The 27,644-nt window shown below is 37.5% G+C and overlaps 1 protein-coding gene across 6 annotated transcripts in view; it reads left to right on the plus strand.

The window, feature by feature from the left end:
- Nucleotides 1-27,644, plus strand: part of MARCHF1 (membrane associated ring-CH-type finger 1) — a 222,755-nt gene that overhangs the window by 179,890 nt on the left and 15,221 nt on the right. For 5 of the 6 annotated variants that reach the window (XM_063156268.1, XM_063156269.1, XM_063156267.1 and 2 more), the window contains 2 exons: nt 7,395-7,474; nt 20,209-20,389. In XM_063156268.1, coding sequence (XP_063012338.1) covers nt 7,395-7,474; nt 20,209-20,389 — 261 coding nt within the window. Of the gene's footprint in view, nt 1-7,394; nt 7,475-7,767; nt 8,500-20,208; nt 20,390-27,644 lie in introns of all 6 variants that reach the window. The other variant, XM_063156270.1, reaches the window with a different exon arrangement.

Raw genomic sequence — 27,644 nt, forward strand, 5'->3', positions numbered from 1 at the left:
TATACAAAACTGGCATTAAAATGTGAGTATAAATGTTACATTAGTCATCAAGTCATTCTTCTTGCTCATAAACAGAATCATTTTTATGAAAGCTGAAGACTAACCTAGCACTTAGCTCTCATTTATTGAAAACAACAGTGCAAAGTAAACAAGTTAGTGAAAAGATTTTCTTCATCAGAACAGAATTCATTTTGAACACAAAAAAAAGGCAGAAAACCAAAGACTAGAAGTAGATCCATTGCATAGTAGCTGTGTTTTTTAAAACTCCTAGATATGAATGTTTGATTTCCATGTATAGAGAATGCTTTATGGTTTGTCCATACAATTTATTCTTTGTTTACAATAAGCTTAACAAAAGGCATGGCAGCAGAATTTACCTGAGTCTGCCTGAAAATTGAACTGAATGAAATTGCAGGCCTATATGATGGTATTAAATACATGGGGACAACCAACAGATAATAGTTCACATCTTGACACATCCAGGTAAAACTGCAAATATGTGTGGAATGTGTTGTGCCACAGTTTTTACGTTTTTATACACGCTCACTTAATTTCTGTTATCAGAGAATTCAGTCCTATCCTGTGATAGCCAATATCGTACAGATGCAGCTTTGATTTGTTTTTAGTAAATGGAGTATGCAAGTCACTGCATATGCTTATTATATATAATTAATTACTTCCATAATTATAAATAGCAATTATGATCTGTAACATACCTGTTACATATATACTCTGGAAATCTTTGCATGGTATTTGTTTTTTCACCATGGCACTCAGAAGCACATTTCGCATATTTGTCCTCAAAACAAATTCAGTTAAGCAGACTTTGTTTCTACAGTGGTAAAAATTAGGGGAGTCATGTAGTTTTATGTTTATTGTACTTCATAAAAATCAATATCTTGTTTTTCACAATGATGCATTCTCGGGGTTTTACTTCTTTCAGTTCAGTAATTTCAATAATCTTACTACAACTCTTTTGCTTGGGCACGTTTAGGCTTCTCTCCTCCCTTAGGGCTGGAATAAATAGACATCAAATACTCAGTAGAATGAGGTTGTTCAAGCATAAGAATGGTATCCTCACAGATGGGATTTCATCCAGTCTGTCTCCTGCACAGTCCACCAGACCCAAGGAGGAACATGGTGGGTGTGTGCACTCCCATTCACTTGTGAGAGCATGGCAGGAATGTCATCTGAGTGAAAGCTGTTTAGGTTATAGGAATGTTTTGAGGGTTTCAGTCTTGCAGATAGAGGGATGTGTGAAAGCAGATGCCCTCTTTGGAACAGACATTCTAAATGGTTCTCTGAGTACTGCCTACCTTTAGACATAAAGTGCTGCAAAATCCAGTAACAAAGGAAATGCAGGTTTTGTGCTTCACCTTTCCTATAGGCTAAATTTCCATTTAGCTCCTTCCAGACAGTCAAAAGCTGCTGATCTCATGGCTCTGCACCTTTTGTATAAAACCTGGCACATCCTTTCTTCCAGTTACCTATTTTTTTTTAAGAAATATGAAACATTTTTATTAAGAAAGTGATAGTGAGTAGAAAGATGCATCCTTGAAGAGACTCATGAATGAAAAATACTGTGTGGCTGTGATACAAAGACTTTTACATACTATAATCCATCTGATAATTCAAAGCTTAGCTAGCTGTGCTTCTATGCCTATAGAAAAAGTGGGTTTTTTAGTTGAACCTGTACCTTGAAACTAAAGATTAACATTAAAGATTAGTAAAGCAGGAGAAAACAACTTAAACAAGCTGATTGAATTTACAAGTTAAAGCTGTAATTACTCGTTTGCTTCATTTTTAAAATGATAGTATGGATTTGCCATTTGCAGTTTTGATTTTAGATTTCAAACTACTTTATAACATAATCATACTGACTTTTAAAGGTGCTGAATGGTGTTGTTTGGCAGAATCCAAACGATTTTTCTGCTCCTTCCTTCTATGTTACTTTTCCCTTTATTCCTTCTCTTCAGAGGCAGGTGAAAGGAGGGAAAGGAGAGAAAGAAAAGGTTTAGGGAAGAATTGTGCAAGGAATAAGTTACTGAAAAAGAAAATCTGTGAAAGATAATTTAACAGAAATTCAGTTAGTAATTAATGTAACAGTTGCTGTAAAGACATCAATCAGATTAAAAACAACTTTGAAATCTGAGCACAAAGCAAGAACTCTATCATGAAGAAACAAATAAAGAAAAGATAAACATAACAGGCAAACAAGCCAAAACGCAGAAATCCCCTCTCCCAAACCCCTGCACACAAATTTCAGTTGCCATCAAGACCAAGCTTGTAAAATAACACCCTCGTTAGGTCACCTTCATCATGTTTTGGAACTTTTTAGACCTGAGATGTCCACATAAAAGTTCATAAAGGTGGATGTTTTCTGCAGAATGTTACGTTGTTTACAAAGCAGAAATTTTCAGATTAAAATACACAGACTGGGTCTCCTGCTGAGCTTAAAGCCAGACAAACTGCTCTGATCTTCTAAAGGATCCATTCCTTTGTGTGCTGTTTTTCAAATACGATAGAGTTTCAGCTTTTTAACTATAATGGCTGGTGGGATCTGGAGCACTCTGTGATGCATCACTGCTACTAGAGCAAACTCAGCAGGGGAATAAAAGCATTAGACATGTTCCCTGTCTGCCCTGTCACCCATCAATTGCCTGCAGCTTTCTTCTTCAGCAGTGTTCTAGGTTGACCAGCTTTTGTAAATGCTTCTGTTCAGAAGAGAGACACAAGAGGATTCATTGCCCTTTCTGGTGATAGCTGTGAGGCCATTTGATATAAGCTGTCCATTACATCATCTGCTTTTTCAGTTTAAAGTTTCACTCCCTTACTATGTGATTCTTTGCACTTCTGGAATCTGCTTTTACTCAGCTTTTCTGTTAAGCTGAAGCAGATCCCTTCCGTGCTCTTAGGAAGAGCACAACTTGACTCATGTTCTTGCACTAGTTTCAACATGCAGTTTAAGCAATAGATGGCCTCTAAGGACCTTCCCCCCCCCCCCCCCCCCATTTTATTTTATTTCATTTCACTTCATTTCATTTCAACCTTAATTTTAGTTTTAATTTAATTTAAACTTTATTTTATTTTATTTTCTGGAAACTTCTACCAGATCCTGAACACTTAAGTAAAGGTAGCCTCGATTTGAAATTTTTACTGTTTTCACCAGTTGTACTTATTTCTGTACCCCGTTTCTGTCTTTGCTGGTTTTCTAACACAGACACATGTGTGTGACACTGAAGTCCCTTTTTGTTGGGTAAGTGATTATCATCTCACTTATCCTGAAAACTCTGTATTTACCAGTATTCTGCTTGAAAAGCACACTGCCAACATACCAAAAATAATTATGGATGAGTGCCCTGTCATGTCTGTTAATTGAATTGCAAATCCTTGACGAGAGAGTTCATCTAAAGTGGCCGAGGCAGCAGAAGGTGGTGACTGGGAAATCTCTCTCTCCTAAAAATCTTTTTGAAATGCCAGACCTGATCAGCTGGAGTTGGCATTTTCCCTTAGACCTCTTCCTTGTGTTGATGGCATAGAGAAATGAGCTGCCTTGCTTATAAATTAATTGAGAGACAGCTTTATTTTGAATTACCACATTTAATTCTGCTACTGATGTAATTTGTTATGATAAAATTAGTACAGTGCTTGTTTAGTTTTCCCATTCCAGTGAGCTGTACAATATACCTGTCTGAAGAAGACATTCATTCAAGGAATACTAATAAAAAAAAATAATTGTTATTCAGCCTCCCAGGTGGAATTGGAGTCCTCATCATCAGTCTGATCCCTCTATTGACTAAATACGGTATCTCAAAATATTCAGTGTGCTGTATAGCAAAGTAGCAATGGGATGGCAATTACAGCAATAAGATCTGTCTGCTTGAGACTGTTTCCAACATCTGCTGCATATGCATTCCCAAAAGAGCTGGACTGATAAGATGTGAGCAGAATATATTCAAATTATCATGTTCTGCTTTGTCAGATATGCCTTGAAAATAGACAATTTCCTCTGTAAACACACTACCCTTTATGCCCCTCTAGATATCTTTACTCTCAGACTGACTTTTAAGAGATATTATTATTATTTAGATTTTTAAAATTAGTTTGGGATGTAAGGTTTGTAAAAGAAATGGCAAAGAGGGAGTATTGCCAAAAGAATTGGGGTAAACCTAGAGGCAGTGCTGGTAGCAGAAAGCAGATACAGTTACTGCTGTCAGAACAGGGTAGGATGAAAAAGTAAAGGGACTAGGCAATCAACTGAGTTGAAATTTACAGGTTCTTAAAAGCAGCTCATCTAGATGTGAATTATTAAATTCATTTGACATGTGTTAGCAAGGAGAGACCTGACATTAGCAGGTCCTTCCACTTCTATTTCATTTACAAAGGCCCCATTTACAAAATAAGGGCCTCCATTTCCTGTGAGGGACACAAATCAACATCAGAAAATTAATATCAGAGCATTAACCGTTTTGGTTTTAGAATTCGCTCCATCAGTTCATTTTTTTTTCCATGAAAACACTTTTAAGATTCAGCTGGACGAGGTGATGGGACATGTTGTCCACACTGTGCTTTTGCCAAGAAAGGTTAGAATGGGTGATCTTTGAGGTCCCATCCAACCTGGCATTCTATGAATCTATGATTTTACCATGAAAAGCTAATTTAATGTAGATAAATGCATATAAATTTAGATAATGTAGATTAAAAATTGTGTTACAAAGTTGTAGAAATTGAATTAATTATATTTGATCACAAGTAAGAATCTGAATTATCTTGTATATAACTTGTCATGCTTTGTTTGTGAAGACTTAAATGGTGCATTGGCTTTTTGCCTGCCACTTGTCGTGTTTGCTCCAATAGGACTTAGATAAATAAGCAAAAAGCATTCATTTTGTAAAAGATATTTATGTAAATTGATTTTGAAGGAAATAAACTTTCCTATGAGTTATGTACAACTAAACGTAGCATCATGCCTGCACAGGGGAACTAGAAAGTAAATTTGACTGAGCAGGACTGAAACAGTCCAGACCTCTTGACAGTTGAAAGTGAAATGTAAGATTTAAGTAGTCAAGCTGATAATGTAATTTTTATTTTAAAATAATTAGATTTCTGCTGGTCTGCAGTTCCAAATCATAAGTGTAAAAGCTTTTCAAGGAGCTTGTTTGGTTTTTGGCTTTATTTCAGCTCTCTTAAGAACTGTCTAGCTGGCTTCCTGCTTTAATAGCTGCTGAAAGTTTCTTGAACTTGTGCAGACCTACTGTATGGCTGCTGGGCCAGCTTGACCGTATCCCTTCAAAGGGTATTGCTTGTGGCAAGGTGATGTAAAAATTCCCTTTACTGTGTGGAGTTGACCTGACCACCATTTAAGACTAGGCCAAACCCCTGTAGTACAGAGATCCCAAACGAAGCAATGGTAACAGTCCTGGAGCTGTGAGGGGAAAAAAGAAATAAGCACATCATGAGGCATGAATCCAGGATTCCTCACTCAGCTCTGGGGCTGGGTTTCTTCACCAGTCTTTCCGCTGGGGCTTAGTCTGGAGGGAGGTTTCTTCATGCAGCAGCAGCACGTAACCCAATAACATTAGTTATTGGTGCTGATGTCTGCATCTTTCCTCATTAAGTAGCTTAAGACATGCCTAATTACCCAATGCTAATCTCAGAGGCTGAGATGGAAGGAGATTATATACCCAACCATGCATCTAACATATGTTTCCAATATGTATGTAAGAAACACTCCTACTCTGTCCCCATGCTTATAATTGAAATACTGCTTTTGTAGAAGAGGAGATATGGAATACAATTTCTCTCACAGATACTTGTCCTTTTCTTCCAGCATGACACTGCATGTGTACACACTAATGTTCCTCCTTTGATGGTGAATCCAGACATGGCAAAAACCTACAACACAAGGATTGTGTCAATTTATCAATTTAATTGCTCGTTTTGGCTTAGTTGTTGCATATCTGATTTTCATTCATGGAACTAGAAGTAAAGATTGTGGGTGGTTTTGGTGTACTTTTGCTATATTAATCAACAGGTAAAAATGGTTACTTGAATTCCAGGAGCTAGAAGATTGTTTTCATGCAAAAGCACTATTCTTAAGTCTCAGCTGGTACCCATATAAAAGCAAAAATCCACATGGGGTGACTGATGTTTCCAAAAGATGTATGCATTAAATAGAATGGATATTGACAACCTCGGCTAAAAGTGAAGTGTTGGCAGGTACTTGCTGTTTATAATTATTTTGCTTGTACTACTAATTTTCCAACACCTTTTTAACGCCACAAAAATGTCTGTGGAAGTTGAGCTAGAAATAATTTCAATTATCTGACTGAATTTGGTTTGCTAGTACAAAAGATTTGGATAACAGGCTTTACATCTTTGTTTGATTTTTGCTTTGTACTCTTTCTTAATAGTCATCCTTCCCTTGCATCTGGTGCTCGATCTTGTGGAATTGTGAGGCATGTAGTATTTTGTCTGCATTTGGAAGTGGTGATCACAGTGGGCTGGATGGGGTTGAATAGTAAAAGCCAATAGCCCTGATCAGCTGCAGGAAGGTCACAGACTTAGTGATTTGTATTGAACCCACTTCCCACAATACTGTGTCTTGTGAGGGATCCTGAAGAATCACAATGCCTTGGATTTACATTTGGATTCCATACAGTTCTGCTGTCAGTTGATAGCAAGGCAGATTGAAATGGTTTGCTGCTAACACCATCAAAATATGTTTTCAGTGAAAGTATTGGGTAACTGAATCTGCAGTTTGTAGCAACAACCTTATGAGCAAAATGTCACATACTAAACATTTTCCTATCTCTTCTGCTGTTTGAGAATGTGATCAGCTCTGTAGACATGCAGCCTGCACTTTGAATTTTTCTGGCTCATCTCAGCTTAACATTTTCAGCTTTTCTAGAAGATCCGATTGCCTTGAAAACGTTTTAAAACACACTCTATTCTTCCTGCTTCTTCATCAGTCCATTCAACCTAAGTTAACTTTGGGTTCTTCATCACTAAATGTATCGCAGATGCACTTCACGTGATTTGGAAAGGCATCATCATGGTTGGTTGACTGCACAAAAGAAAATCAGACATTTTCCCTTCAGACATTTACAGTAGAGCCAAATGAAAATTCAAATGCTGAAAGCTGCTTCCTCAAACAGTGACAAAAAGTAGTCGTGAGCGAATAAGAGCTCAAACACTTCAGTCGTACTTAGTTCCACAAATTGGTTTCACTTTTGTTCAAGCTTCCTGTATTTTGCCAGCTTCTATGTGTTCAACAGCGCACTATGAACAGCAGAAACAGTTGTTTTAATTTTGTGATCATGTGGCAAAGCAGTAAAATATCTGCAATGTATTTCATGGACAAAGATTCCAAACTGTCTAACTTATTTCAACAGGCAAGCAGCCCTACAACAGGAACAGCTCCCAGGAGTCAGTCTCGGTTATCTGTCTGCCCCTCCACTCAGGACATTTGTAGGTATGTGCTGAGAAAAATATACTCTCATCTGGCTGATACTTGTTAGTTGCTTTTATTAAATATTATGTAGCTATGTAGCACTTGCTTCTGCTTAACCTATTCATAATTGACATAGACTTTAGTTTTCTTTTGATCTCTCTTTGTTTTGGTTTTGTTTTTGTGTTTTAGTCTCATGTTTTTGTATTAAAATTCATGTTCTCATTCTCATTCTTTTTTTTTTTTTCTCTGTGTGATTTCTCTTTCCACCACCCTTCCCATTTCCATCCCTTTCCTTTGCTTACTGCTTTGTCTAGATCTGCTACCTTGCATGATTTGTCAGAAGATGAGCTTGAGCATGCAACCCCTGTCATGGTGCTGGCCCCTTCTAATAGGGAGCTGGGTGGTAAGAAACTCATAAAACGAAGGTTTAGGCGGAAAAAAGAGACTGGAGACAATGGTGAGCACACAGAAAAGCAAGGAAAGGGGAGAAACTGTAAATTGCATCCTGAACCTCCGAGATCCAGCTGGAACGCATCTGATTCATCATCATCTTCGGATGAGAGTCAGTGGGCTCAGGCTAGGAGGAGAGCAAGAGAAAAGGCCAGGATGGCCAGGAGAGGGAGAAGAAATAATAGATCATGCAGTAACCAGGATGGGTCTTCAAACGGTAATGCTGTTGAACTTGTCACCTTGGGGACAATGGGAAAAGAGAAACAAGAGGTGTCTGACCCTGAGAATCCTACTTTAAATCACCGCCGAAGGATTTCGAGGCTTAAGGAATCACAGTCTTCAGCATCATCTCAGGATGCAAGGATTTCCTCAAGAAAATGTGGGAAAAGCAAAGGGAAAAGCTCCCACAGAGACCGGCAGCCTGTGCCTTTCCTTAGGCACACCAAGGACTCCTTTGCAGAGGCAGGCTCTGGCAGTGATGCTCTGGCTGCCCCAGATCATGGAGCACCTGCTGGGGCAGGGCCCACGGTGCCTCATGCTGCTCAGAAGCCTCCAGTGTTGTATGATGACTGGTCTGATGATTTAGAAGTATGCAGGTTAGTCCCTAATAAGAAGGATTTAACGTTCTTAGGAGGAGTTTCTCCCTGCCACGGTCTGAGTGCCTTTCCCTTGACTGCTTTCTGTCACTATTTCTCAGTAATAAATTAGGCTAGGCAGGCCACAGGAAATAACAAAGAACCTTTGCTACAGAGAAGTTAGCATATCTCAATGTGAAGAGATACTTCCCTTATTTAAAAAGAATAATCTTAAAAAGGAATCAAATGTTTGTCTTTGCTCCATGAAGATGGACCCACTCTGTCCTCTGGCAGAGTATTGGGTTTTTTTTTAATCTCCAGCCAGAGGCAGAGAATGGAGCAGGATGCCAGATAGCTCAATACAATGGGATATGGAGCTTTTCCTCCTTAAGTGATCAGCTCAAATCCAGCTTTGGTCCCCCTATGTAATATTTCAATGACTTATATGAAATTAATTTATGGTCTTAGAGTTGCCATTGTCTCAGGAAGCCAGTGGATGGTGCCTGGAGAACATTGTCTCTAGCAGGGCATAATTTGTCTGTGATTTTGCACTGCCAAACACCTCCACACTGTGAATGTGTATGGGCTGTTAGTTCAGTCACCCCTCTCAAGGATTGGAATGGTACAAAGGGTGATTGTGCAGAATAAGCAGTAAAATAAGTTTTGGGAAAGAATAAGCAACACCAAGAGTTCTCTTTAGTTCAGAATTGCAGGCCTCTGACAGTCTGATGCCTTGGTGTGAAGCATGCAACCAGAAGGTGAGCATTTTACCCTGGAAATGAGATGAAGCTCGCCGCTTCTGGGCTAACATCCAAATTTGGAGTACACAGCTGGGAACACTTGAGTTACTTACTTCAGTGGTAAATAAAAATGCACCATCCCGTAAGTCTAACAGAACTGAAACAAGCATTTCCTTTTTTCTCCCTCACCAAGCTTGTGAGCCAGCATTGGCTCTCATCTACAAAGTGACAATCTGGCTTAGTTTCTTCATATGGTCACCCAAAACTTCTCACTTTTCTTTGCTGGGAAGAATTTGTGTGGAAATGTAAACAGAGGATGAGGAAGTTCATGATGCCACATCATGCAGTCTTACAGTATGCTTTAACTTAGTGAAACACTGCAAAGATCTTATTTCTGAAAAGAGAAAAAGTAATATGCAGGTATTTTGTGGGTTTTTTGCAGCAGAAGATATAAGCCATTACTAACCCAGCTAGGGCTATGCACTCCTTTTTATACTTATCAAGCACAGCCACACTTTTCCACTGTTTGTCCATTGTCTGTCTTAATAATTTAAAGCTCTTCAAAGTCCAGCTGTGTTTGTGCTTGAGTTTATGTATTTGGACCAGGCTTGGGTTCTCTCTGCCTTATGGAAATGCAAAGAAACAGCAACAGTGGTAAACCATGTTATTGAAATTTATTTACAAGGTATGATGCAGAGATGCACACAGGTAACTACAACAGCCTCAGTGTTGTTTTCTATTTCTGAACTACCCAGATTGAAGATCCAGTGTGGTACACGCAGTACATACATAACAGGTCATTTGGTAAATGAGCTACCCAAAATCTGAGAAAATCCACTTCAGCATGGGTCTTCATAATGGACTTCATTATACTGTAGTAAAAATTACACAAATAAATAAATAAATGAACGTGTGTGTGAGTATATAGATATACACACACATACTATATATATATGTGTGTGTGTGTGTATATCTCTATATATGTATATACATATATACATATACATGTTCTGTAAATGCATTATGGAGATTAGTCTTAGCTGTTCCCCAAGTCACCAAACTTAGAATTTGCTTTCAGATGAAAAGTGAATCCCAGTCTTTTATTTGTCTTCTCAAACCACTGAATTTCATTATAATTTTTCAGGCACTTTTTGCAAGACTTGGAGCTTGGTTCAAGGATGGACGTTTTGGATGTGCATGCAGACTTTTCAGCCAGCCTCTTATTTAGTTGAGGAAAGTTGAAAAATTTTGATAGGTTGTGCCCTTAGGCTCAGTATCAGTGAAGATGTTCTTTGAACAACCAGCATTAAACTTAATACGATTGATGATGAGACCTGTTCTGCAAAATTTCTCAAGCCAGTCAGAAACACATTTTTCTGTGTCAGGGATAATACCATTTTTTTGTTGTTGTCATTATCAGATGTATCATAATGACTGTAATATATCTAGGAAAAACAGCAAAATCAAAAGCCTGTTAATTTTTTATAGCTGATAAGTTGTCTTACTTAATCAGTTTGTAGACAGCTGAAGAAAAAGGAAGACCTGTTTTTACCACAAATTCAGAACACACTGCAGTTTCTGTTTCTTGGGACATGTCCATGCACTTCATTGATTTGTGATCTGTGGTATATTTTCTTTTTAAAATTTGCAGCCTCCAATCTGAAACAAAACCTGAATAAGTAGTTGTCTGTCAATGTAGATGTGCACATATACTCCCCATTTTTCTGCATGAGGTATAGAACACAGAGGGTGGTTTTGTTTATGCTAAGACTAGGTTAGCATAGTCACTGGTTGTGATGTGGAAATTTGTTTTCCTGGGGGGTTTCTTCAAGCTTTTCATCCTAGCTATTCTTATCTTTTAGTGGATATGACAGCACTGGCTGAGAGGACTGGCCCTCACCTAAATAGTATTGTGTGGAAATAGCAAAGGAACAGGGATCATAAACTTCTCTTGGCAACAGTTATTTTGTCTTTCAGTTTCTGGGTAGGCAACTTTTTTCCTTCATTGCCTCATGGATTGCTGACAATTTCTTCACTCTGCATTTATCAGCATGAGCTGGAATGTGACAGTGCACACTCAATTCCAGTATAAGCACATTTTAGTCAGATAAAGTACAGTACCATTGTGCAATATGTTCTTCAGCTAGTCTAAGGGGAACCTCTTGGTCACTTCAGGGAATTATTTGCCCTTCTAGTGTCACTGATTCTTTCCAAACTGCTGAAGAAATGTCATGGCATCAATCCTGACCTTTACCGTCTCTTCCCTGGCCAACTACTTTCTCCTGAAGTCCATTAGGAGCCAAGATTTCTTCTTCTGAGATACCACAACTTCTGGCTGTGCTGAGTTGTTTTGGCACCTAATTTAATTTTTTCTTTATTTAAAGATTCACAGGTTAGGCTTTCGAAATCATGAAGTTAGATGCTCCTTTTCCTAAGTTGCTCTGTGCCTGAGATTTTCTTCATTTTCTTTACCTTATCCGGGAATTTGCCATGGCTTGAGGCACAGCCTCAGAAACAGCTTTCTTTGGTCTGTGTGTGGATAATCTCCCCAAACGAAACAGCTGTGTATTGGATATGACAAAGTGAATGGATTGTGAGAGGTTAGTGCCATGGATTTTCACATGGAAATCACTAAGAAAAGAAAATTGAGTAGTTGATATTACCATAGTGTATCATAAGTGCTTCGTGTATTGATTCTGAATATATCTTGTGGTATTTTTATTATTGATGATATAGTTGAAAGATATTTTCTGTTTAACTAGTTAGGGTTTGGTGTACAGTCTTTTTGTACTGCTGATTCAGTCATTTCAGCAAAAACACATGCACTTAAATAAAGTGGAGTTTCTCACTTTGAAAAAAAGAGGCTTACTGGAAGTCAAATTTTGATTTTGTTGAATGAACTCTGAATGACTTTCTGCAGTCAGGTATAATGGCAGGCTCTCATTTGAGGAGTAGGGCACAACAGTAAGGAAGGGGAGAAGTAAAGAAGATTATGAGGTTGACTCATGAGATCTGCAGAGTATATTTCAAGCATAATTTTTAAAAAACAGTTTTCAAAATCTGATGTGTTAACTAAAAGGCCATTAAAATGTAGGAAAATACTAATATGGGCATTTTTCTGTGTTAGCACAATTATAGATGGGAAGAAATACTATATACTGCACCTGACAAGAGGCAATATGATTATGTAGTTTTCTCTTGTGAAATCAAGTGTTTCAGCAGGGTTTTTCTTAATATTATTTAGTAGGACATGCAAGAAAATGTGTTTTTTCATTAAATTACTTACATTCTGAAATATTCAGGTAGAAGAGTGCTCATGAGATGAGAAGACAGAAAGGTGGTTGGTAGGAAATAAGTCCTTGAGCAAGAAAAAACAGAAAGTTGAAGATAGATATATAGAAGATAGATATATGGGTTCAAATTCTACTGCTGAATTTTAACGCTCATTCTAAATACTTATGCTGAAACCTTGATGTTGGATCCAGTTAAGAAACTGTAATGCAGAACATGTAGACTTGAAGTACCATCCAGAGTCTTCTAAAATCTTCTAAAATGGAATGTGCTCTACTTCCAGACGGTGGTGGTTGACTGGAGAGTTTTTAACCTGGATGTTAGTGTGTACCTTGTGATCTCAGCATGTTAGGAGCTAAGTCTCTGAATCTTGTCCTGCATGTAGATTCCTCACCCCTTTCTCAAAAATAACCATACCTGTGACTGCTGCTTACTTTCCTGTTCAGAGCTTTGTTTTTTGCAAAGTGACTTTTTGATAGGGATCTCCTGCTTTTTGAGGAATCTCCTCCTCTGCTTGATGGTCTGGTGGTTCATCAGTCTTTGCAGCAATATGAAATTCTGGTTAATTCTATTATCTGCCTGATGGTTCAAATCCCCATCTGTCACCTCTTCAGCCATCTGGTTCTGCAGTCTCTTTTGGAAGCTCTCCATGCTTCACAAGGATGCAAGGAGAGCCAAAGTAAGGCAAGTATGTCTTTGTTGTGATTAGGCTCACTTGTCTGGGGGAGAACTGAGTCCTTCTTTCTGCTTGTTTCTTTCAGAACTTATTATTATTTTTAATGGAAATAAGTGAAATGGCACGGCCTCCTGTTAGAAAGTTACCCTTGGTTTTAAAGGTCCCATTATTAAATACTTGAAGCTTGCATATTTTGTGTATGGAGTTCAGTTCCTTAAAGCTTTGATTTTCACTAGGTGGGTGGGAGGAAATCGATATCCTGTTTTGAGATGCAGTCCCTAGTTCTTTGAACTTGTTCAGTGCAGTAAATCTTGTCAGACACGTTTTTTGTGCTAACCATGCATCTGAGGCAGCAATTACTTGTAACTTTAGATATCCTATTTATCACCTATAAAGAAAGATTAATAGAAAGACAAGAAATGTCGACAAAATAAAATATTTATGTGCTTTTGCTAATGTTGTTTGCTCTTGGGGCTCTCACAAATTCTCATCACTTTTGCAGAAATGAAGAGAAAGCTTTATGAGCTAGGCTCTTACGAAATTCCACTGGTGTGGTGCAACATTTTAAAAATGTTTTTTCCTCTAGTCAGGTAAAGACAGCTGACTGTATAGCATAATGGAAGGGCAGGAGTGACAGGGAAGAGATATAAATGGATTACATTTGGTGTGGAGAATTAATGTGCCTCATTCGCACCATGTTTAAATGGAGAGGAAGACCAATTTGTCATTTAGATTACTTTGTGATTTAAAAGTGGAAAGAATGGAAATGAGATTTAAAAAAAGAAAAGCCTGTAAAATGAAAGTAAGAGAAACATGGCACTCTATAGCCTATTGCAAGGTGAACATATTCCGTGAATTTAACCTTTTTTTTCCCCAAGTGATGAACCATGCATAAGCAGAGTTCCATATTTTTGTGAATTCTTTTTGTGAATGACAATTACTTGCTGTGAATTCTTCATAAAGCTGTTTTATTTTAGATTCTAACTATCTAAAATTACTGTAAGGAATTTATAAATTGGCAAAGGAGAAAATTACCTTTTTTGGACAGAATAGTTTTCCTAAGAAAAAATTGAACAGTAGTGACAGCAATTTTGTGCATCCTTTTGCAATTCTGGGAAATTGGATCCTTTTGGTCCAATTAAGATAACCTAGAAGCTCATGGCATTTCATGCTGGCAGCTAATAATCCCCACAGCCAAAAATCAAATCCAGGGATTCACTTGCTCCAACATTTTTCAGCTCTGCTGTTTCTTCCTGACTAAGCTCCCTTTAGCAACAATGAGATACAGTGATGAGATGTAGCCATCAAACAGAGTAAAAATTTTTCTTTGCCTAACCATTATGAGTTCATATGTGCTTTCCAGTGAAGGGCAAGATTTTCAATAATATGTCACCAAAAAATATTTCTGGAATAGGTATGGTATTATCTTTCTTGAGCATATTTATATGGAGAAAATATTTATCTCTTTTATTAAGGAAATCTGTTAAAAGTTCCAAAGTATTTCTTTTGTACTGGTGTTCTTCCATCTTCAAGAAAATGACAGTGTGGTTATTAGGCATCTGTGTTAATTTAGTTCAGTTTGCCTATAAATTGCATCACAGTTGGTGTAAACATGCCACAGTCACAAGGCTGTAGCTCCTCCTAATTTGGTGAGTGAGGGGGCCTCCATTAGTTCAGATAAGGAGCCTGCTTTTGAGGCACATCTGATCAACCTTACTTTTGCCATGGCTCAGACCACACTGGGAATTTATCTCAGAGTGTATTCCTGGTCCAGTCTAAAATCAGTTTCAAATCAAAGAAACACCACCAGAATGGGTCTGGTGTAGATACCCCAGGTTTCACCACTAGCTGGTTTTTTTCAAGAGATTTGTTACAATTTCACTGTAATGCTTGTTAGCATGGATATAGCTGTACAGCTCCCAGAAAATTATGGAACAATACAGGTTTTACATAATTATATAATTTTTAGCCCTTAAACATTATTGCACATCATTATCAGTATGCCCATGCCCCCATATGCATTTCTATTTTTTAAACTCTCAGAGGCATTCCCCTACATTTTTCATTTGTTAATGAGGGTAAAATTTGACCGTGTGTATTTTCAAGGAAGTCTATAAAAGCTTCTGTACTAAACCTTTGGTCTATGTGTAATGGCCAAAAACACCTCAACAGTTTTACCAGGTACTGAGATAGGGAGGGCAATTGCAAGTGAGGGATCCACAGAGAGTTCTGGTGATGCAGAATTACTGCAAACACTTTCCCTCCAGCACTGCTCCTGGTGACAGGGTGCTCAGTGTGGCTTGCAGCAGAAGCAAGGACCTGCTGGATGATTGTTACTCTTCATCCCTTTCCTTTGGCAGTCGTCATCCATGGGAATCAGCTGGGTGGATGCTGTCCCAGAGGAGCACTTGCTGGCAGGGAAGCAGTGGAGCACTGAATCCCACAGGACTCCTGCAGAATAAGTGTGTTTTCCACTTCACTACAGAGGCACAGGGATCAGCCTGTTTGCTTAATTTCCAAAGACTCAGGTGGATTACTGGATGACAGGTCAGGGAAACTGCTGGGTTTCCAGTGATGATGGAGATTAGCAGCTATTCTCTTTGATGAGAGTAAAACTGTTAACTGCATGTGAAGAAAAAGCTACAAATCTGTTGGAATCTGCCTGTCTCACCTGCAATAAGCTGCTTAGATGCTAACCATCTAGACTGCAATTTCAATTGCCATGATTTTGCCAGAATAAATAACTGTTGGGAAAACATGAAAGCTTTCCAAGTGATCTCCGTGTTCCATACTGATTTTAGACTTTTCAAACTGAGCTTACGTTTGTCTGTAGGGAAAATGGAAATGTTTTTCTGTATGGAAGACAACAAGTCTTAATTTGATGAGAAGTGATGGTTGGGCATCCAAGATAACTCTAGCTGATTTTCTGAAAATCAGCCAAAATCCAGTGATCTTAGGAATGCCTGCAAGTTGTAGACTGGTTTCATACTTACCTTTCTGCATTTTATCTTTTGCAAGGAACAGGGCCATGGAAAACATGGGAAAGAAATTAATAGTCATGGAATTTAAGACAGTATGACAACACTATATTCTGAAGATGCCTCACTTCTGAGTGCTTTCTTTAGCTGCATCTCATCATTTTGGTTTGATAAGAAATTCCTTTTGTTTGTATATATATATGTAGTGGCAATATGTTTTGTAAGGAACATAGAAGAGCTCTGCAACAGTTTTTATATGAATTATGAAAAATCTTTCACAAATACTGATGTTTTCAGTTTTAACATTATGGGTTTTTTTTTTTCCCTGAAAAATATTTTTCTTAATTTGTTGCATTATATATATGAACCTGCTGTTTAAGAACATCCTTCAGAGATTTTTTTTGCTTTTTGTTTTTCATCTCATGTATGCACAGTGTTAGCATTAATTTCTGTGTTTGGTACATCTGTTTGCTGAAGGTTATAGAAACAATTTTGTGCTAGAAAAATATATGCTGGATAATTAAAATAATGACATATAAACCAAAAACTTATGCATAAGGATGACAGCACTGTCAGAGTATTGTTTCATAAGGATTCACGGTGAGTTTTATTGAAAGAAATATAGATATTCTGTGATCTCAGTGTGTAGAGATATGTTTGTAGGTGCATACAAATACACACACAAAATTTTGTGTATCACAATCAGAAGATCATCTAATGGCTTATATATCTCTGGTATACACATGATTCATAGAGCAAAAGCTCCTTTGGACTCTTGTGCTCGTTTTTTCCCTGGAAAAGAAAGGTCCTGTTCATAGACAGGAATCCTTAAAGCTCTAAGCTGTCAGAAAAAAAACCAGTCAAAGGTATTTCTCTGTAATAAAGGCCATTTATCTACTAAAGGACTAAAATTTTGAGAAAAGTTGAGTATTTAAATTCTGTAGGTGTGTCTGAGCAGCTAAAACTGAAGCTATTAACAATGATCAGTGCTGTGCAACAAAATGTAAATAAATCAGCATAGATTTAGCAAATTATATATATTTATCTTTATCATAGAGAGTGGTTTTGGGTTTTTTCCATTCAGTTAATTTCTAAAGTATGTGAACAAATTTTATTCTCAGAACAAGTTCAGTGAGCTAAATAATCAATTTAATGCATGAATGTTTCAAACAGTTGTGATCATTGACAGCAGGAAGCTAGAATGAAAGTTCTCCACCTCCAGCTTGGTTCAGACATGGTTCAGGTATGTCTGTGCTTTATATCCCTACCTCCATTCTGTTTGCACAACAAACCTCTCAAAACCATCATTAACAATTTGCTTTCTCTGATTTGTGACAATTATTATGTGCATTATGGATGAACACATCAAAGAGCAAAGACACACAAAATTGTGGTTTAATTCTAATGGCTGAGGAAGACAGAGCAAGTTGCCTGCTCCAAGTCTTTAAAAGATGTTTCAGCATTTAGCCAGCAGTCTGTTACCACAGGTGTTGGGCAGCAAAAATTTTTAGACTGTCACTATGAGTTTAGGTACACAATCATCTTTTAAGCTAATTTCTTCTGGGTAAGCAAATAAGAAAGAGTTAAATGGCACCAAAGAGACCAAAGAGCATGCAAGCTAATGAAAGCCATGCCTTTGGTCATTTTCTCTGGACTTTAATTCCTAGTGAAGTTTGTTTTAATTCTCATTACATATTTCATGTTTATAAAGCTAGAAGAGGCCATTAGAATATTTAGTTTGAGCTTATTCATACTGTAAGTTCTTAGTGTCACCCTGTTGTTTATACAATTGGCTTGTGACTTATGTACAAGGAAAGCCCAAATAGAATGTATAATGCATATAGTGTTTTTCTATAGAAGTATTTCTACTAAGGATTATTTGTATTCATTTCAAATTTGCAATGTCACTTTATTTGAAGATCTCAGTGGAATTTTAGGTTTGTATTTTAGCTCTGAAAATAATTTTAAACAATCTTGGCAGTAGTAGAAAAAAAGCTATTGGATCCATAGCATAGTTGTCTAATTTCTAAATAGTTTAAATGCTAAGGCTGTAAAATAAATTATGTATGGCTTGAATTTAAATGAACAAAGAATGTTGGTCTTCCTTTTGGGAATAGTTTTAATTTAAAAAGAGAAATATGTTTTTTTATGTAACTCTCAGTTGGGAATGCATTTTTAGAAAAATAACTATTTGAAAATATAGTTCTGTTTAAGCTAGAGGCTCAGTAAGAAATCACCATAAAGGCAATTCCCATCTAAGAACTAAGATACTGATGCACCTAACTCAGCTGGATTAGTAAAGACAAGACTGTAAATTGAGTTTCTGTAAAATGTGTCTCAAAAAATCAACATGTGCAAGAAGGAAGTTGTGGGTGATTTGTTCTCTTCACTGCTGTGAGGCATGAAATCCTGTGCAAGTGCCACTGCAGAAATTGAAACCTGGCTTTTGTGGACAGGTATTCAGAGCTTCATTTATCTGTTGGAATTTTTGGGTCTCTTTATTTCTGTATGTCCAGCAAAGCAGCTTTGTTCTGATTTCCCATTATCATAGATTTTTCTCAGGGCTCTGGGCTACACTGTAGAAGAATAGTGGAGCTGCCAGATTTGATCTGTAGATCTTTCACGTAGAGACATTGGATTTCCTGCTCCCCTGCTATAGGCTTGGCAGCCTCAGAGCTGTGCAGCAGCCAGTCTTTCCTGGGATATCTTTGTCAGGTTGCCTCCTGACATGCCTCAGGACCTCCTGCTTTAGAAAGGTCACCCATCTTCCCAGTAGGAAGACAACCTTATCCTGAAGCTCTGCTACCCCAGAGGTGGTGCAGTCACTGTTTCCTCTGTAAAAGTGTGAGTTATTCCTCAGATGTGTTCAGACACTTCTGCATCTGCACCATCTGAGGGTCCCATTCCTAAGTATTAAGCTTTATTTGTGTGACAACAGGATCTGTGCTGTTACTGCTACTTCTTTATTTTGAAATAGGATTTCTCAGGCTTCAGATTTTTATTTTTTACTTCTTTTTTCTTCTTTTTTTTTTTTCACTTGCGTGCCAGCTTGACACTTAATGCACTCATTAGACCTTGGGTGCTTTGTTGTGTTTTTCTAGGCTGGGGATGGGAGGGAATTAGTCTTCATTGAGGTGAACCTCCTTAACCTCAGGTGTTTGGTTAAGCCTTCTGCTCTCTGTAAAGCTCTCTCTGCCTTCAAAGAAATGGTTGCCAATAAATCTGACATTGTTTTTGATGGGTGAATATTTTCCTGATATGATCATGAGATTGTTTAGAAGAGGGGAAAATCATCAGGACACTTGGACATGTGTCGCAGAAGAAGCCCTTTAGATGATGATATTAGAGCACTGATCACTTTATGCAAAACCAAAACATGAAAAACTCTGTATCCCATTGTAAGGTAAAACAGTTCTAGGACCAGCCTCTGTCTTAGGGCCAGCTTACAGAGTAGTTTTTGTTTTCTCAAATAATGCAGCTGTCTGCCTAAAAGGGACAGTGAGGAATAAAAAAAATTATCATGACTTTTCAATACCTTCCTCCTAAAAAGTGTGCATGTATGTACGCGCTGTGCCATATGCATGACTCCAGAGTACTCAGAACAGTTCTCTGATTCTTTAACTGTGTACCTCCAGAGAAATATCCTAGAAACTTTTTGTACTTCACATGCTGGATATTTTCAGCTTGGGTTAGATTTCTCTACCTTTGAGGGATTTATTGGCATTACTTACAGACCAAGGACTATTGTGCTCTGGTATTTGTCTTAAAGGTTTTGCCATGCATAAAAGGGAAAAGCTGTTATTTCTATTGATTCACCCTCAGACCACGTAGCAAATTCAAAGAGAAATAATAACTAAATGAAGAGAGGCTGCTAAATGGCAGAAAGGAACAAGGAGTGTGTTCCTGGGCCTCCATCTGAAAGGTCATATACCTGGCACCTTTTGAATGTCAAGCCTGAAGATGAGAAAGCAGTGTAAATAAGCCAGTGCCTGTGCACTGCTGTTTGGCAGGTTGGCTGACTCAGTCTTGCTGTCCTTCCTGTCAGGATCTGTCACTGTGAGGGAGATGATGAGAGCCCCCTCATCACGCCGTGCCGCTGCACGGGCACCCTGCGCTTTGTGCACCAGGCCTGCCTGCACCAGTGGATCAAGAGCTCGGACACGCGCTGCTGCGAGCTCTGCAAGTACGACTTCATCATGGAGACCAAGCTCAAGCCCCTCCGCAAGGTAGGCTGCTCTGGAGTTTGATTATCCTCAGGGCTCAGCGCTCCAGGATGGCTGTGCAAATTGCCAGCACAGTTAAAGAAACATCTGTCCAGAATGGCTTTGTGTTTGCTGTTGGTAATCGGTCACGGTGATTTTATTCTTACATATAAGCTGAGTAATTTTCAGCAGCAGAGGATTTGACTGAAGACTCACTTTCTTCACACATACAATATAAATGCACAAATAATAGTCTTTTGGTTTAGACTTTCTATCTTCAGCTTTTTGTTACAAGTTCATCTGCATATTTTTAAGCCAGAAAGAAATCTTTTCATGTTTTGCTCCTGAGTGACACAGTCCAGTTCACCCAGCAGTTTTTACACGAAGCCCATAACTTCTGGTTGAGAATGATGCTTGTACCCATGTGGACACAGCAGTTATAAAGTAACACAGTCCATTTAGCTGCATCTGTTGTAGCTGGGACACTCGTGGGCAAATTAATCACTTCTGCTTTAAAATTAGTTAATGGAATTGAAAAGACAGGGTGACTTTGCATCCTGAATGTCAAATGTGTGTTATCTGCACTCATCTGTTTTCTACGATAAATCAATAAAACGCTACACAGATTGTCAGTATAGGGAAGGTGAAGAGTTTATTAAACATATGTGGGTTCTGTTTTCTTTGGAGTGGATAGCTTCTCTTTGAATTTTTATTTTAAAATGCTCTTATCCTTCTGGAGTCTTGCTGAATCTTTGAAGTTTGAGTCAATCTGGAGCTGGGCAAGTTTTGATTTAAAATAAATTTCTACATGAAAAACATGTACCAAAGCTATTGCTTTGGACCAACATATGCCTATATATAGTGTTCTAAAGGCAAAAGACATTTTGTTTTTGTTGGCCTTACACAGGTAGCAGTAGTTCAGAGAAAGGGGAATCAATGGAATTTCTTCACACTTCCCATTCAGAGGAATTTTCTATGAAGTCCATGGTGATAAACCACTTCTGAAGAGAGAATTCGGACTAATTTGGAAAGCAAAGCTTGTTATAGGGAAAGACAAAGTTCTCAAATGCCAGGTAGATCTGGCCATGTACACTAGAAATTGAAAAAAAAAAAAAAAGATGGCTAAAAACTCAATTATATTGATTTCAGTTTTGGTAATTGCATATAGACTTTAGCTAATGTGACAGGATGAGATTATTGTATAAAAACCCCTGCCTGTTGCATCTCTTTGGGATTTTTTTTTTAGTTTATATGGTTCTATTTTCAAACCAAATTGCTTTAACATCTAACAAGTACTCTCACAACAGTTACTTTTCTCAAGAGAATATACAGATATTGGTATTTTTAACAAAAGCTTTTTGCTGGTTTTGTTAGATAATATAGCATCTTTTATAAAAGGGAAACAAAATTTATAGCAACCAAGGAGAAAAGGAGTGAAAAATGTGCATCATTTGATATCAGAAGTAGGCACTTTTAACTGTGTGTAGTCAGTGTCACATCTCCTCCCCCTTTTAGAGTGGTAGTGTAATTCCTACAAGTCTGCAATTTCTTAATTGAATGATTGCCACCTTATTCAGCTTATCATTGGTTCTCAGGTATGGTTTAGATTTCTGCATAAAAAAAGATTCACCTCTTCTTTCAGGCAGGATATTTTTGTTTCTGCTCGAAGCACTACTCAAAAGAAGTTTATCTGCCTGGCAGTCTGTGCTGGCAACATTCCTCCCTTTAAATGCAATCCTAACAAATATTTGTTTGTGTAGAATGGACCCAGCACTAACTATAAATCCTTTCTTATAAGTCACACCCATTTCAGAAACCAAAGCTCCCAAATATTTCAAAGTTAAAATTAGTTGTCTTTTGGCATTTACAGCATTCAACTGTGACACGCTTCATGTGTTACATTTAATTAAACGTGTTCCTTACTAAGTGTGAGCACTATCATCACCATTGTTCACAAATTTATGAAACACTTAACAGTTTATGAGAAGCTGTTTTGCAAACCAAGTATTTTGACAGCTGTAGCAAAACCAAGGTAAGGGAGGAAAAAGTGATCATGAGACCTGACATATGAGTAGAGCTGACTTGCAAATTTCCACCCAAACATCCTTTATAAAAATCACTGAAACTGTTTTGTTTAGGATTTTTTTGTCAGAACTTATATATTTTGCGGAAGTGGAAAGTGCCAGTGAAAGACTGTCACATTTCTTGGCAGCTTTTATGAGGCCCAGAATCTCAGTTTTGGGGTGTTCCTTGGGAGTGCATGTTTTCAAAAGACTGGCACAAAGGGTGGTGACCAAAATACTGTGGGACAGGCAGCTCCTAACACCAGCTCCCCACAATCCTGTCTCCTTGATGCAGGATCTGAAAAACACTACTGGCTCTGGGATTTCCAGACCTTGAAAGCTTTGGGTTTTGCTAAAGCTTGGCTCTGTACTAGACCTCAGGAGCCTTCAGTCCCCTAAGTCTGGGCTGTCAGCAGTGAATCAAAATTTCTGAACTTCTGGAATCCCCTTGGCATGATGGAACATTATGTATCTGAAAACAACACAGTCCTTGTCAACTTTGTTGGATGCCAATTGGAACAGCAAAATTGACCTCAAAAAAGTTATTAATTTTGCTAATAAGCTTTGAGGAATTCTGAAAACAGATTACTTTTCCATGCATCCTAAACAGAAGACAATATGTTTTGTTTCAAAAAAGGAGTGCCTATTCAATTCCATAAGAGACTCATTTATTTAAAAAAACAAAGGAAATTATTTTCCCTGAAGTGAGTTTCTGTCCAGCTTCAGATGATGCAATTTCCATGGCCATTAGACCTGGATTTGAAGTGACATTCTACAAGTGGAAGGGTCACATCTCTTTACCAGTTCTGATTTTTTGTTTTTAATATCTCTCATCACTTATTATACAACATTCTAAAATTTGGTTCCTGTCTGTGCATTGTTTCATTATGATGAATTTTGTCATTATGTCTTTGTAAAATTCCTACTGCTGGCCTCCTGAAGGGAAAAAAATTACAGACTATCAAACTTAATTACAGCAATCTATAGTTTTGCATTTTGCAGAATCACAAAAGCATGATTTAAATATAAAATAAATTATTTATTCAAAAATGAATTACCATCTTTATTTATACCTCAGCCCTTCATGCACCTTCAATGTTTCATAACAGATTTTTTGTCAAAGTCTAAGGTTTTATACCACAATCTTTTTGGAATATCATGCCATATCCGTTAGCACCCATAAGTGACAATGTAGAACATAGAAAGCTAACATAAATTAAGATAATCAGTATTAAATCAATAGGTTTGTGCCAATGTGTGACAGCTATTTAATTAGAGAATCCCTGAAAGCACCAGACATCAAATAAAACTGAGTTTAATCATTTTAGTGAGTCTTTGCATTGAGGTAATCCTTTTAAGCATTAATCAACAGACATTGCAAGTGTTTCGTATATTTGGACAGGTCTAATTACTTCAGCTCAAGATAAATACAGAGATTAAATATTAAGCATTGCTTAGTGGTTTTGATTTATTTCTCATGGTCTCTGTTACATCTGTCTGTCATTATAAATAATACAGTTACATTTGTAGCTTTGCCTCTCAGCATCTGCAATCCATGATGCAGAATTTAAAAGGTGACTTTATCACAGAAGGAATTAGGAAGTGGTAGGAAGCTTGTGTGAGTTCCTTATTGAGCTCTATCAGGAAATAGCTTAAACCTGAGAAAAACACTTCTTCTTTAAAAAAGATGCACTCCTAGATATTAACACCTGCATTTCATATCTCTTGAATTTGGTGTTTGAAGACTAGTCAAAACAGGAATTGAATGAAAATACAGTTATAATGAAATGGATTAAAGTGTCATATTAAAAGAAAGCTCAACAAAAAAAGTCTTTAAATGGAGATTCTCAGCAGTGCCTTGCTAGACTTCAAAATACTTTTCATATTTAAATTTTGCTATCTATTTAAGACGTCTAGTATCTGATGAGATGTCTTACTTTGATGCATCATCCCAACAGATTATTGTGTGGTGTCAGAGATGTCTGTTTTCTCTCCCAGCTCTATTTTTGAAATGATTTACAAATAAAGTCTTATTTATGTGAGGCATGAGCAATATTGCTCATTGTTACCATGTGGTTGCTCTTGGTCATTAAGGAAGCGCAAGTCACTTTGTTTGTTTACAGAAGCATTATGTAGCACTTGAGGTTAATTTTCTTTCTGATAGAAAGAGTATCTGAATTTATGCCTTTTTTTAAAAATAGAGGACTGAGAATGTTTTTTTAGTACAGAGTGATATGTTTCTATTAAATTAAACAGAAGCAAAGAGAATGCTGATCATGAAATAAACTTAGTCTTATTTAATTTGAATGTGTATATTTATCTTCTAAGTGTTTATGCCTCTTGTATGCTGTATTTGGTTATATGCTGATATAAAAAAACCTCATAGTATGCCTAAAACATTCACTGATGGCAAAATATGTTAAGGATGTTTCTTACTTTTGATTCAATAGTAGCTTGGGAATTCATATTTACATGTCTTTTTTAAGAGTACGGTGATAACTGCCAAAAGTCATAGGACCTGCAGTGAAATTTCTGTGATATCCTGCTCTGAAATCAAAAGTGCTGGCCATTAGAAACTGCTTTAGCCAGAGTAAACTCTCAGATCCAGGCGTGACCAGAAGAGTCTCACAAGAAAAAGCCCCGAACTGTTGGGCAGTCATTACCCCACTGCTTGCTGTTCAATTCCTACTGCCCTGGGCTGTGAGCTGTGAACCACCTGCCTTTGTCCGTGGTTTTCTAATAATGCCCGTGATAAGAAGTGGTATCAAATATTGCACAGGACTTGCTGTGGGACTAGTTCCCTTTTCACCCAATTGGATGGGTATTTTGCAGTCCTCAACACAGAAGGAGCTCCTGCATTTTGCTTTGATTTCTGGTGCAGCTACGTAGTGTCACCAAGGCAACCTGCTCCACTGTTATCTTTCTTCCAGTGAACTGTCTCAAAACATCAGCAGCCTCAAATAATTGCCTGCAATATGTGGGGTTAGACACTTCACCAGTATGCACAAAGGCACAAAGCTATTACTTTCTTGTTGGCTATCATGTCATTATAGCAAATAACTTTGGGCTCAAGGGACAATGTGTATATTAAAGCTTGTAAAGTAAAAATGATTCTATAGCACTTATATCCTATTGTGATGCCTTGGGGATGCAAGGGACTACTTTGTTCAGACAGTTGTATTCCTAATTTTTGAGGATAATAGAGCATTACTGCTAATTTATCTGTATATAGACAGCATGCTGCAGTTCACAGAATAATGCTGTCTTGCATTTTCTGCCACAAGAACAAACTAGAGCTGAGCTTATGATGGTAGAATTTGTGCTAGCCTGCCATTTCCATATGTCTTTCTCTTCCATTCAGAACACAGCTTTATTCACAGAGCTATCCCAGTTCCCACAGACTTCTGACAAAAGATTCTTGTGCCTCTTGCTTTGAAACCATCATAACATACCCCTAGGCTTGTTGAAAGCCATCTTTCTGTGATACTTTGCTGAGACACCCCCATGTGGAGGTAGAGCAAGATGTTTGTACAGTTTGTTCTTTGAACTTGCATTCTTTTAAGAAGCAAATGAAAAATATTGTACTAAAAATTAAATGAAAACAGTGTCCTCTGCTAATTAAATGCCTGTAACCAAATTGGCTGCTTTGCTGCTCAGCAGCATTTGCAAAAGCAAAGGGAATTTGGGAGATTGTTCAGCTCTGGGTGTTAGTGGTGTTATCCACTATTGCATGAGCATGAGCTCTGGGAGGTACAAATCTTCTGTGCTTTCTGAGGCAGTTTGATCTGAGTTGTTTTACAGATGCAACTTGCATCAAAAGATTCAATTCCCATTTTAGTTAGAGAACCCTACTCAATCCTGCAGTTCATCAGCCTCTCTCTTATTTTTTAAGAACTTGGGGTCTCCTTTTCATTTTTTTATTTCAGGCCTTTCAGTGTTTTGTTTTACAGCTTGACCTCATCAATAGTTATAACCAAGGAAGGACTGGGAGGCTGAAGCATTGAAAATAATTAAGAGAGTCTCTGGCTCTAGAAATAAAGAAAGTGTAAATGGAATGCTAACACAAAATGTATAGCTAGTAATATGAAACTAAAGAGCATAATCAACCCAAGCATTCACCTAAACCAGTCATTGTGATTCATGGAGTTCTTTAAAAATGCCATTTTTGCTGTTTAATTTTGAAGTTAGGAACTTTACCAGCTCCCATGGGAGAGGGCTGCTATTCATGATCTGATTAATGCAGGTAATTATCTGTCACATAATTAACACGTACAATTTTACAGTTGTTACCTGCCTCAAATTTATTTTGCCTGGGACCTATTGATGTGAGAATGATCTGTTCACAGGTTGATGCTTGCATGGTGGAATGCGTGCTAAAAATGGATTTTCTTTTGAAAAATTATGATATGATGTTCTTTTGAACACAGAAATTTCAGTAGGGGATCTAAATTATGACCAAATGGGATAACTTTTACTTTACTCAGGTTTGGTGGTTTTTGTTAATTAAATTTTATTCCTGTAGCATTTTATTAAAATTATTGGGGAAAAAATTAGAATTTTCTGTTTTTTCCAGAATGAATAGCTCCCCTCAGCTCTTTACTAGAGCACTAGGCTGTAGTTTTATTTTAATTACTATATCTTTCCTCAGCACTACTTTCCTCTATTTTATTTTTATTTAATTGGATCAAAAGAATCTCTCTTGTGGGAAAATAAAGGACAGAGAAGATAACTGTAGTTATTAATTGGAAAGTCAGTATTCTTCCTAAAGCCATATTTATAGATATTTAAAAGCATGAGCTCCTTTTTTTAATCTTTGTTACGTGGAAATTCAGACATGTGTGTAGATACCTGCAAAAAAAGGATATGTCCAGGTATGTTTAAACAACAATGTATTTAAAAATACCAGGGTTTTGGCAAACAAAGACATTTAAACAAAACCACACCTTGGTAACAACTTGTACTGATTCTGGACAATTTGAAATAGAGGAAATAAGGCACTGTGATGACTACTGGAGAGAAGGCAATTGAAGTAAAGACCAGCAAAACTGTAATTGTATTCTACAATTTGTATTAGGTCCCTAAAGCAACAGATCTTTAGAGAAATTTTCTGCAACTGGACATGACTGAAGAACTGAAGGAAGTGGAGAGGGTTACAAAACCATGTAATAGGATGCTGGTCTCACCATGTTGCTATATCAGTTTTTCTAATTTCTCTC

This window comes from Melospiza melodia, chromosome 5, assembly GCF_035770615.1.
Source record: "Melospiza melodia melodia isolate bMelMel2 chromosome 5, bMelMel2.pri, whole genome shotgun sequence".
NCBI classification, from domain to species: domain Eukaryota; kingdom Metazoa; phylum Chordata; class Aves; order Passeriformes; family Passerellidae; genus Melospiza; species Melospiza melodia.